Source organism: Rhinatrema bivittatum, chromosome 14 (assembly GCF_901001135.1).
Source record: "Rhinatrema bivittatum chromosome 14, aRhiBiv1.1, whole genome shotgun sequence".
Taxonomy (NCBI): Eukaryota; Metazoa; Chordata; class Amphibia; order Gymnophiona; family Rhinatrematidae; genus Rhinatrema; species Rhinatrema bivittatum.
In genome coordinates this window covers 19,268,250-19,281,537 of record NC_042628.1, presented here as the reverse complement: position 1 = coordinate 19,281,537, position 13,288 = coordinate 19,268,250, and the positions used below count along the sequence as shown (strand labels likewise).

Here is a 13,288-nt window from a genome sequence, read left to right as displayed (position 1 = left end):
TGACAAACAGAGGGCATATCCAGGAGCCCTCTTTGTGAAGATATATAATCCATCGTGATCATTACTAAGTATAATAAAGCATTTGCCCATGGCAAGGAATCAAAGGCTACCAATTTATGAACTAGCATCAAAGTTGTGTAGGAAATTCTAGATACAACTGGTAGCCAAAGCAGATCTTTTAAAACTGAGGAGATGGGGGTCCCTCAAATCAACAGTAGCCTTGCTATGGCATTTTGTAACATCTTTAAAGCCTTCAAGGCTGGTTTGAGCACACCAATGTATAAACAGTTACAGTAGTTTAACAGTGGGAGAATCAGTGCCTGAACTACTCCACGAAACTCAGGGGCAGGGAGTAGCAGCTTCAAATTATAGACTACATGTAATCTATAGAAACCTGGTATCAATACATATTTACTCTGTCCATTAAAAGTGAGGTCATGATCTATAATTACACTAAGATTCTTAGCAGAAGATACTATATCTATCTTGGAGTTATCAATAACTATGAAGGAATTTTTTTTTAAAAACAATGTTTTCTGTACCTTTGTAGAAGGTCAACTGGCAGAGATGACGACAGAATATGTAAACTACTGCATGACTGGAGGCATACAGTCACTTCTTCAAGAAGAGCTAGTAGGGTGGCACGAAGCAGTTATAGTTGGGAGGGAAAGAGACACATTTGAAGACCAGTAACATTCATATGGAAATAATCCGTAAAAATTTTTAAACAGGAAGAATGCTTTAGTAGTTCAACTCTTTTGCACTGCTTTATGATATTCTACACCTGCAGTGTTCTTGAAGTGACTTGCAACCTCAAAGGACTCTGCTATACCTTCATCTCTAATACAAGGTTAATTTGTGTATTATGCAGAATAATATATGAAATTAGCTTAATGCTCCTTTACAATGCTTGGTTCAAACTCCTTTTAAAAGGATGCAACTGAAAACACCATATCAACTTACCAAACATTTTCAAATCAAAACATGACATCTGAAGAGGCTAAGCTAAGGCACTGAATCATCTTTTTATTGGTCCAATAAGTGGACTCACTACTTCAAAATTTTAAAGTTGGAATGCTAAACCTCTGCAAAGCAAAAGACCTTTACATTTCTATCAACTCAAATTATGATGAAAAACAACGTTTGCTCAAACCAAGTATCATGACCTTGGCTGTACTAAGTTCCAGTTAATAGCATTAAAAGGAACAGACAAAGAGGGACTGAATCCTTGCTTTTGGATACAGAACCACCTAAAACATGTTTAGTTAAAACAAAAACAGAAGCAAATGTCACTGCCACAGCTATATTTTGCCTCTATTCTGAACAGCCACTCAGAAAAACACCCAAAAAAAGACAGATCCCAAAAACAAATACCTGTGAAAGCTTACCATTTGCTAGAAGTCCTTTGCAAAAGTTATGGAAAGATGGGAGAGAGAATAAAGGTGCATAGGTTTCTGACTTTTTCATGAGAACAGCTACCTCCAAAGCCCAGGTCATCAAGAGTTTCCTAAAAATATATATTTTATACATATAATTCAGAATTCTGATTTTTGCGGCCTACATAAATCAATATTTAAGCTACAAGGAAGAGAGTTAATACAGTGAATTTAAGCACAACATCCAAATAGCTTAAATTCACCTTATTTAATGACTACCCCTTGTATTTATTTAAAAGTCTAAATTAATGAAATCCCTTGAGTAAGATTCCAAATCACACATACTAGTTCTGCATATTTTTCTCAGAACTATGAAATTCTGTTTAACCTGGAATTAAACAAAAGGTTTTCCCACAAGTGAAGAATTTAGCTATGTGCACATCGGGGTCAGAAACTGAAGAATATTATGGAAACTTTAAGGCTCTTCTCAGCACACGGAGTTTGAGGCAGGTATATATAATACAGCACAGACAGTTGTAAATATCTGACACAAGAGTAAAGATGAAGTTAGAACACTACTGTCAAAAGACAGTGGTTGAATGGTTTGTGGGTTACTTATTAAAAAAAAAAAAAAAAAAAAAAAAAAGGAACAAAACTGTGATGAAAGCACTGAAGGCCAGACAGGCAGCGGTGCTTTTGAGGCCAAGTCACAATGAAGTTGCACATATAGGGGTAGATTTTCAAAGGGATACGCGCATAACTCCTGAAAAGCTGCCCCTGCGTGCGCCGAGCCTAAGCCCCAAGTCCTCCGGCACAGCGAGCCGGGGCAGGCGTAACTTTGGAAACAAAAGGTAAGGGGGGGGGGAATTCACAAAAAAGAGTTCCCTCCAAGGCCGCTCCGATTTCGGAGCGGCCTTGGAGGGAACGGGGAAAGCCATCGGGGCTCCCCTTGGGCTCAGCGCGCGCAAGGTGCACAAGTGTGCACCCCCTAGCGCACCGACCCCAGATTTTATAACATGCACGCGGCAGCGCACGGATGTTATAAAATCTACACCCGCACATAATTTTAAAAATCTGGCCCATAGGTTCTCTGTATGCTGCACAATAAGAACTCACTTCCCCACCCACATAAACTTTATGTAATAATCTCAGAGACAGAATATAATTTCAGTGTTAAAGAATGAAAGTCAGAGAGAAGGGTGTTATTCTGCATAGTACTGACATAAGACTTAGGATTGGGAAATTGTGTCTTGTTTGACAGCCCTTTAAAGAAAAAAAAGCCCGGGGGGGGGGGGGGGGGACCTTTAATCACACAGACTACAAAACAAGGACAATACAAAAGACAAAATTATACTTAGGAAAAAATCTCACTTAAGTGTTGGAAAGGGTCAAAATTGCCCAAACTCCTAACAGGAATACAACAAAAAGCAAGAAATAGTGTTAGGATAGGTAATGAAAATGTGATTTAACTGACTGATTCTCATCCAATCCCTACCAGAAGTCCAGTAAATTTAGGATCAATATAACACTTAATAAAACAGAGTCTTGCTCTAATGCAATAGTTTCATAGTCCAGTTGTAAATTCACAAAAAACGTTGCCAAGAATATTTCATATATTTGCTACATGACAAAAAAAGAAAAAAAAAAAGTGTGGACTGTACCTGGCATCCTGATTAAGATTATCCTTCTTAAGCAATGTCCCCAGAAGATTTAGAATGATTGAAAAATGTTTCTTGGTAGCTGTGGTCACAGTGCTAATTACAGCACCATCAAACAAGGAAGGAGATGAGGAACTGAGACTGCTAGATATAAAATGATCATGCCTAGGGAAAAAAAACAAAAAACAAAGGTGATCAGATATGTCCATGAAATACCACACGCGCAAGCTGTCCAATTTAGATTTTTGCAACAGTGGCATCTCTCACACAGAGGAGAGACAAATGGAAGGGGCTAGCACAAGGATTCTATCAGGCCGCCAGTTTACGTTCAGCTCAGAACAGTAACTTGAAGGGCGTACTTTTTAGCTTATTGGTCATTACTAAGATTACTACTACAACTAACACAAATTGGTATCTTTGTTAGTGGTCTCAAAAGACAATTCAAGGACCAATTGGGAATAAAAGGCAAATTATGCTCCAACTCCTACAAGTGGGTCCTCAAAAAAAAAACCAAAAACCCAGAACTGAAACACATTAGCAGGTAGTGATTATGTCACCCAATCATTACTGAGAGTTGTCCCTGTTTTAAGGGCACAAGCAAGACTAACTTTGGCTCCAGTTGTGAATAAAATAAATCAATGCTCATGAGCACTGAAAAGAAAGGCAATGTGCCCACTAGGAAAAGACAATCATAGAAAAATAATCTTTAAAACTATTACTTTGTGCTCTTCATACCTGGTACAGTGTGAATACAGCGTGTAGAGTACAGTATACTGGACAGCAGGATAGTGCACTGCTATGTCACTGTGTACTACCATCAGATTCTTGCTCAGTAATGCAAACACAGTAGGAGAGAGCGCCCACATCTAAAAATAAACACAAAGAAGTAAAGGTTTGCAATATTGCAACCTATCAGTGTAATATTAATGCATATGCTGTATACAACTGCACTTTTCCAAGAAATAAATTGTGCTTTTGCTTGAATTCATTAAAACAGCATCAAAATACACAACTACAAACTTACAGGCTGTTGTTGTAGGGTAGGGGTTGGGGAAGGGGGAGGAGTCAGAAAAGATATGGATAACTTGCAGAAGTGGCCTGTTTTGGTGACTGACCCAATACAATTTATAATAAGGGACCATCGTCTGAAAATCCCAACAAAGCACAGGAGTAGACTTCAGTTTTCTGAAATTTATAACAGGCCTAATTATTCAGCATCGGGTCATCTGAATTTAATTCATTTAGTACTGAGAAACTGACTTGCAATGAAAAACTATGTAGTCTGCTTACAGTCAGAGCTCCCAGTTTCCTGTGACAGATTTTTCAAGATTCTGTTGCAAGTCAGCAAATTCATGGTAGATTTAAAAAAAAAAAAAACAAAAAACAACCCAAAACAAAAAGCGAGGCAATTGTGTGGCAAGTTTGCATAATTTTGCTTCATGATTCACACCTCTGACTATGCAAAAAAAAAAAAAAAAAAAAAAAAAAAAAAGAGTAATTTTGTGTATGGTTTCTTTTTTTTTAAATGAAAACCATCCACATTAGTTTTTAAGTAGCTAAATTATGGTAACATTTAAAATGTACCTGTTAATTTATTTTTCTTTAGTCCTGCCAGACCAGACAAGTAGATTATGTCCCCCCTGCCAGCAGATGGGAGACAGGAAAAAAAAATGCTCAAAGCTGACTCGACTCCCCCTATATGGGTCTGGTGCTACCTTCAGCTCTTCAGTATCCTATGTCAAAGCAAAGACAATTAAAGGCAATTGTTTGTTTTGGTTTCCAAATCACCATCACAACCAAAATTTAATGCAACCAAGAAACTTCACTCCATGGTCTTTGCTGTAGAGATTTCCTGGGTTAAAATCATGATTAGGCCAACCTCCTTCACAGCGGGTAACATACTCGTTGCTAGTATTCTGAACTTGTCAGAGAGAAATACTGATTTCTCCATAAGCTGACCTCACAGAGGCTCCAAACTATCAAGTCCACTATGTGGTCCTCTTTCATGCCATAGAAGGCTGTAACACTAAGTATCCTGGTTCTCTCAGCAGCCGATGGGATCGAGAGAATACTTGCACTTTCAGAAAGGAAAATTGGTTCTTACCTGCTAATTTTCATTCCTGTAGTACCACAGATCAGTCTGGACTCCTGGGTTTTGCCTCCCTTCCAGCAGATGGAGACAGAGAAAAACTTCAGACACCGCCTCTTAACCCGGTGTGCCAACTGCAGATCCTCAGTATTACTAAGTACCCAAGCATAAAATAGCTAAAAAAACAAACCAAAAAAACACTAACCAATCAACATTATAATATTCCCCAGAACCAGCAGAGGAAGAAGAAAATTTAACACCAAATTTGGAACTATTATTGTAGGGACTAATCAGAAACCTTTGCCATTCTTCAGAATTATTATAGAAAAACAGACTGAGCGGACTCTCCAAACCTCTCCACCACCAGACTCGGGACTGATCTGTGGTATTACAGGAATGAAAATTATCAGGTAAGAACCAATTTTCCTTTCCCTGTATGTACCCAGAACAGTCCAGACTCCTGGGATGTACCAAAGCTACACTAACCGGGGTAGGACTGTGAATTCCGCTTGAAGTACACTTTCACTGAAATTGCCAACGTTCAAGGCCTAGAAGTCCAATTGGTAGTGTCTGACAAAGGTATGTTAAGACTTCCACGTAGCCGCCCTGCTAATCTCTTGCAGCGAAACCAGTTGACATTTTGCCCAGGAAGCCACCTGGCAACTGGTAGAATGAGCCACTAAGCCTTCCGGGATCGGATGACTGCGACAGACATATGCGGAACCAATGGTCTCCTTCAACCAAACTTGCAATCGTGGCCTTTGATGCTTTCTGACCCTTTTTTGCACCACTCCATAGCACAAAAAGGTGATCAGACAATGTGAAACTGTTAGGGACTTCTAGATACTGTGACAAAGCCCTTCTGACATCCAGATGCCTTAACTCTTTTGAAAGAAGCACACCAACCTCCAGATTTGTGAATGCTGGAAGCTCCACTGACAGACTTAAGTGGAACGCCAAAACTACTTTCGGCAGAAAAGACAGTACCGTCCTCAAAGAGACACTGGAATCTGAAATCCGCACAAAAGGTTCCTTACAAGACAGGGCTTGAATTTCAGACAGACATTCTTCTGGCTGAACAAATCGCCACCAGAAAAACTACCTTCAAAGTCAGATATTTTATGCTGGCCCTCTTAAGAGACTCAAAACGGCGCTTCACACATGCCCTTGAGGACCAAGTTAAGGCTCCAAGAAGGGTACGCCTTACAAATAGGGAGGGCACCCCTTGAAGTAAACGAGCCACATAATGATGCACAGCCAGAGCTGTTCCATGAATCTTGCCCTGGAAGCAGCCCAGGACCAACATCTGTACTCTCAGTGAACTAAAGGACAAACCTTTCAACAAGCCTCTCTGCAAAAAAGGCCAAAACCTGCGCCACCAACGCTCGCAGAGGGTCCACCCCTTGCTCCGAATACCAAGACTTGAAGACTCTCGAAACCCAGACATATGCCAAGGAAGTAGGAGTCTTTCGAGCCTGCAAGAGAGTAGAACCAACATCTTCAGGATATTCTTTCTTCCTTAATTGGAGTCTTTCAAAAGCCAAGCCGATTTGACAAAAGCGATCTGCTTGATAAGAAAATACGGGGCCCTGCCACAGTAGATTTGGTAGACGTTCCAATCTCAAGGGGCCATTCACTGCTAGATTGACCAAACCAAGGCCATTGTAGCCACTCCAGAGCCACAAGAATCACCTATCCTAGATGGACCTCTATTCTTCTTACAACCTTGCTCACCAGAGGCAAAGGTGGAAACACGTAGATCAGGACATCACGTGGCCAAGGAAGAACCAGTGCACAAACCCCTTCCACTCATTGCTCTCTTCTGCGACTGAAGAAGCGTGATGCCTTGGCATTCCTCTGAGTTGACATCAGATCCATGAGGAATACCCCAGATGCAAGAAATGAGAGTCATTGCTTCCTCTGAAAGCTCCCATTCTCTGGGGTCCAAAAGTTGTCAGCTGAGAAAATCTGCTTGCACATTTTTGGACCCTGCTATGTGCAAGGCCGCTATCAAGGTCAGATGCTGCTCTGCCCAGCACATCAGCATCTCCACTTCTACAGGAACCACTCAACTCTTGGTACCTCCTTTGGTGGTTGATGTAGGCCACTGTTGTTGCATTGTCTAATAGGTCTCTGACTGCCCGGTTGCACAAAAGAGGACGAAACTCCTACAGTGCCAGCCACACCGTTCTTGTCTCTAGGCACACCAATCAGGCCTTGTTCACCTTGCATTACAGTGCTTCCTTCCATTGAAAGAGCCAGGGCTTGATCTGGGGAATCCAACAGATTTGCTATTGGCAGGGTGTTGATGCACTGCAGATTGCACTTGCCCATCTGGGATCTACCTACTCACAAGCCAGGCAGATTGCACTGGCTAACACACAGAGCCACTATGACTTACCTGAGGTGTTGCACCTCCCTCTTAACTGCCTTACCAAGAGGGGAGAGTGATCACTTTTTTTTTTTTTTACATAAACTTTACTGCTTTCCTGTTGCTCTTCCAGAATAGGAGTGTGTGCTCTTAGTACCTCCTGCAGCCAGGATTCATCAAGGGAACAAAGACACCCAGGACAACTTGCTGCTTGAACCCAGTAGTCTGATAACAGAGACCACAAGTCCATTCCCAAGGGAGACAGAAGAATCAGTCCTATCAGGACCACCCCCAAAATGGCCCGCCACAAGACTCTGCCTAACCTCCACTGGGAACCTGGGCCTAAAACCTACCCAGAAGCAGCCTACTCATAATTGCAGCACCAGTCCACTGTAGACAGTGAAATACTGAAGAGTTGAAGGCAGCACCAGACCTCTATATAGAGGGAGTAAAGTCAACTTTGAGCCTTTTTACTCTCTCTCAGCCTATTGGCAGAAGGTACATAACCCACTTGTCTGGACTCGTCTGGCATGGGCAATAAGGAAATACAAAATTTACCACACAGAAAAATAAATAAAAAATCATCAACTTAAGACACAAAAGTTACAAACATAACTGTGAAATGCAACTTTTGTTTTGAACAGAAATAGTGCAACCTTCCTTTTTATATTTTCTTGAGAAAATCCTTGATTTCTTTCAGAGTATATAAACTTGTGTAGCAAAAGATGCTCAACATCAGTCTGTGATGCTGTCAATTACAAAGACAAAATGTGTGCCCATATATTGGGAACACAGTAACCAACAAAAAAAGGGGTTGAATTGACACAAGTTTGAAACTCATCAGCAATAATACCAGACAGAGGCTTCTATGAATTTAAATTAATGCCCTTTCTACCAGCTGAGAGACAATAGCAGTTGCAGATTAAAAAAAAACAAAACACCCCACCCCCAAGTCTGATGATATTGAATAGTTGACCACATATGTGGGTCCAAGAACCTTTATATAAATGAAAAATTATTCTAAAAGGGACATCATATCATCCAGGAATTATATCAAAATCATCTTTAGTATGGATTTAAGAAATCTTTGCAGGATCCAACATTCTGATTGTTCCCTCAGTCTACTCCAACTTCAATCTTGCCCTCCTGCTCCCTTCTGAAATCCGCACAAAAGGTTCCCTACAAGACAGGGCTTGAATTTCAGACACCCTTCTGGCAGGCAGCGGGGCAGCCCTGCCATGAAGGTGGAGAGATGGCAGGCTGCAGGGGAGGAGGAGGGGGAGCTGGTTTAGGGAGCAGTGTGTGCCTCTTCTTTCATTTACTCTGCCTGCTCCAGCCTAAGCCTTATTCCCGCCCCCCCCTCCTTTTCTCTGCATGCTGTTTGCTAGGGGAGGGGGTGGAGCAACAGCACAGAGATAGTTGAGACTAAAGGCAGATACCCTGTAGCTTTCTTCAAACAACAATTAAGAGGTGGGGAAGCTTCAGGAATGTTGATGGTACAGCAAGTTGTAAATTATGCAGCAACAGACTAATTATGTGGTTTTCTCCCTCTGCCCCAGAATCAGTGGAGTCTTGGAGGACTGCTTATAGTATATGTTTTGTTAAACAATTTCAAAATATAACCCTACCAGAGATATAAATCAAACCCTTAATTAACCAAATAAACACTTACTCCAATCAACGAGTTTTTAGCATTTCCAATTGTTGTCAAAACACTAAGATCGAATATCACAATAAACTTTGCATTTTCCACACTGAAAACATGGTTCTTAAAAACATCATGCTGTATTTCAGAACAGGCCTCAGGAAGTTGCAGGTAATGCAGGAGATTGTTTAAAGCACATGCCATTTCTCCCAGAATCAACTTGTAAGCAGTCTCCAGTACAGGGATATTTTTAAGGCTCAGTACTGCTTGATAAACCCCATGAGATGCTGAAACCACCTAAAACAAGAAGCAAGAAAAACAATTACTAATAGCAGCAAGATTTTAGAACATAAGAAAATGCCATACTGGGTCAGACCAAGGGTCCATCAAGCCCAGCATCCTGTTTCCAACAGTGGCCAATCCAGGCCATAAGATATGTTAGTGTTCTGTTATGAGGACAAATCTCTACTAAAGACTAGGATGGAGCTACTGAAATATTTCATCTGGAGCCAGCGTATCAATCCAGATCTGCAGAATTGAAAAGATTACTGTACTGTATAAATGTCTCATTACACAGTCTTAGCTTATTAATGAAAAGTTTATAAACACAGTAGAGGTCATCAGATAAGGATCATAAGGCCCATGAAGTCTGCTCATACTTTTAAGGGCAGAAATTCCTATCATTACATACCTCAAACATTTTCCACCATTAATTTCTCTTCAAAATGTTTTTACATCTCACCTCTTTTTCCTTATGATAACGTAGTGCAAGCAGTTTGGATTCTGGTATAAAAAGTTTCTCCACAAATGTTGATGGCAATTTTGTATTTATTTGTTCAACAATCTGAAGTGGGGAAAAAAAAATATGGTAACTTCTGCATCCCCAGTTGCCCCTTCTCACAAGAGAGGTGGAACCTTATTTCTAAAGATCTTACCCTGAGAACTACTTTAAGATCATTTAAAAAAAGAGAAAGTTTAGTCTTATCTGTTAAAAAAAATTCCTTTCCTTGAACCCTTCTAGGGCAGTTCAAATGTGTGGGCTTAATATCCTGCCAGCAAATGGACATAGAGAACAACATCTTTTCAGTGGAACCATCATTGTTGTAAGGAGTATGCATATGTCCAAGCAATGGAGTGAAGAACAAACTACTAGAATTCAAAAACAAAACACTCTGAAACAGGAACCACCCCTAAAACAGTAAACCTCTTCTCAGAATTCCAATAAAGAACATGAAGAGGAGAATAAAGAAATGGAAGTCAAAAAGAATCCTCAAATTCCGAGGAACCAAAAGGTAAAATAAATAAATAAAATGTGCCGGCAGGTCGGGTTAGTAAAACTGAGCGTCCATTTTCCAAGTCTGGCGACAGCCACCTCTCTCCTGGTTCAAGGAGGCACTAGGGGCACACAACTGTCCCTAGCGCCTTTTAGCGCGACCCTTCGTTTGCATTCTGTATCGCGCTTTTTTATCACATCCATACTGTATCGACCTGAAATTTAGTTCTAAAAATACTTCAACCCAAATTACAACATTGAACAAGCAAGGAAAAAATGAGCTGCAGATTAGAATTCTTATGGTATGCGCAAACACGTACCAACGTCAGTAAATGTAAGACTGAGATGATGTAGTCTGTACCACAAGTCTGACAACTCTCCAGTTGATCTAAGCCATAGGTAATGACCATCTCACAGTGTATGGCCATGCTAGGATCTAAGCTGCCAAGCAAAACACCGACACACTCATTTGCAGCAGTCAGAACAGCCTCGGAAAAAAACACTTGATTTGCAGCAGTCACACATCTCATTACTCGATAAAGAACCTGGGGGAGAAAGAAAAAACAAATCACATTCACTTAACACACACCTAAGGCAGTTCTGTGCAAGAACACAAATAACCAAAATAAGGAGAAGTGGGTGAAACTAGGGCCAAAAATCAAGCAAAATAGTTTACAAATTTTGATTTAACTCTTTGGTTAATGTGGGTTAAGAGCCTGTCAAAGTTAGAGCAGTTTAGGCATCTGACTCCTTTTATAGATTGTTTTGGAGTCCAAGAACTAATTTGTCAAGTATTTGCAAATACCCAATAGCCATTATTTAAAATTCTTTACAGTAAGGGGTAGATTTTCAAAGGGATACGCGCGTACCCCCGAAAACCTACCCCAAACCCCCCCTGCGGGCGCCGAGCCTATTTTGCAGAGGCTCGGCAGCGTGCGCAAGCCCCGGGGCTTTGCAAAGGGGGCGTGTCGCCGGCCCGGGGGCGTGGTAGAGGCCTCCGAACCAGCCTCGGGTTGCGTGATGGCGTGCCAGCAGCCCGCTGGCGCGCGCAGATTTACGCCTGCTTTTGGCAGGCATAAATCTGCCAAAGGGGCGGGGGGGGGGGGGGGGCGGTTAGGTAGGGGAAGGGAGGGGAAGGTGAGGGGAGGTAGAAGGAAAGTTCCCTCCGAGGCCGCTCCGATTTCGGAGTGGCCTCGGAGGGAACAGGCAGCGCGCGCTGGGCTCGGCACACGCAGGTTGCACAAATGTGCACCCCTTTGCGCGCACCGACCCCGGATTTTATAAGATACGCGCGTATCTTATAAAATCCAGCGTACTTTTGTTCGCGCCTGGTGCACGAACAAAAGTACGCACGCGCATAACTTTTTAAAATCTACCCCTATATCTACCATCAAGTATTTCCCACAATTTAACAAAAAAAATAAAAAGACCTTGCTTCTTACATCAGTTACATATGCCTCAGTTATCGGTGGTCCTCTGATTGGGCTGAAGCGCTCCCCAATACTCCTTACTACAGTACTGAACACCCTGAGAAGCGCTGCCAGTTTAGGCAAGGATACTGATGGGGGAGGAATATCTTCATCAACAGATTCCCCTGCAGCGACATGGCCAAGGTCCTACGCATGGAAATCCAAAAATGTTTATAGTGTTACAGGAAACATTACACTGCTGTCAGTAAAGAAAAGCTACTACATTTATAAATATAGTTTTATGCTCTATTTTTTAAATGAATGCTGTGCTTTTTTCGATGAGTGGTTTGGGTCCAGTACTGGATCCAACCACTCATTTATAGCATACTGAACAATGCAAAACATTAAATATTTAGAGAAAAACCCGCTACACTGATCAGTAGGCAATTATTCATTCTTGCCAACATAACTGTCACATAAAACAAATATAATTAAACTACTGTTTGGTATTATTTTGCACTGTACAGTAAATCTAACTAGAAAACAAAAGTCCACATACTTTTAATAAAGACAAATACGAAAGTGAATGCAGCATAGTTGAAGAAACAAGATACAGTATATTCAAACAAAATCATAGGCTAGCAACCCTGAGAAATTTAAAGGATTATGGTTTTCTGCTTCTTTTTTTGTTGGGATATGTTACACTAAGGATGGGTTTAAATATTTAAAATTACATGTTGGTTAACAGTTCTTAATCTTACTTATCCTCTTGCTATACAAGCCATGCACCAAGCATCTTTACTGAAAAGAAGTAAATAAGAGCCAAATAAATCTAGTAGTGCCCACTGTTTTCATATTGTCAATTAAAGCCAAAAATTAATTTTTGCTTATCTTTTTAAAACTAAGACTTATCTAACTTCCTTTCCTTCTGCACATCAGTCAAGAAACATGTGGGTAATGTCCGTTCATCCAGCATTTTTTAGGACATCTGAGTGACATATGTAATTAATGAATCCAGTAGAGCCAGTATACTTCCGTCAAAACTAATAAACTATAGCCAAGCTAATACAAAACTAATACTACATCAAAGAGAAAATACTATATTCATAAATTAAAATTAAAGTTTTTTTCCTAGCAACTACAGCAAATGCATTTCAAATAAAAATATAAATATAATTTAGTTTGATAACATGTCTACCTGGGCAGGCTTCTTGACTAGTGTCCAGAAGTAAAGGAAAGGAAATTAGCAGGTACTTCTATTTCTCCTTCCTTATCCTTCTAACCACCAGTCAAGAAACATGTGGGAGGTACCAAAGCCCATATCTTAAGGGTGGGTAGACAGACCCTAAGCTTGTTCTTATACATTCTGTTCAGCCTGGCCGTTCAACCTGTAATGTTTAACAAATGGACTTAATGTAGTCCATGTGGCTGCCTTGCAAGTTTCAATAGGATTTACTGCGTCTTACT

General features: G+C 40.8%; 1 protein-coding gene across 5 annotated transcripts in view; it reads right to left on the bottom strand.

Moving 5' to 3' along the window:
• SMG1 (SMG1 nonsense mediated mRNA decay associated PI3K related kinase) overlaps positions 1-13,288 on the bottom strand; it is a 147,049-nt gene that overhangs the window by 99,947 nt on the left and 33,814 nt on the right. For all 5 annotated transcript variants that reach the window (XM_029576036.1, XM_029576040.1, XM_029576038.1 and 2 more), the window contains 8 exons: positions 11,855-12,028; positions 10,733-10,957; positions 9,882-9,983; positions 9,167-9,436; positions 3,770-3,900; positions 3,038-3,199; positions 1,389-1,507; positions 543-630 (listed from right to left, as the gene is read on the bottom strand). In XM_029576036.1, the coding sequence (XP_029431896.1) occupies positions 543-630; positions 1,389-1,507; positions 3,038-3,199; positions 3,770-3,900; positions 9,167-9,436; positions 9,882-9,983; positions 10,733-10,957; positions 11,855-12,028 (1,271 nt within the window). The remainder of the gene's footprint in view (positions 1-542; positions 631-1,388; positions 1,508-3,037; positions 3,200-3,769; positions 3,901-9,166; positions 9,437-9,881; positions 9,984-10,732; positions 10,958-11,854; positions 12,029-13,288) is intronic.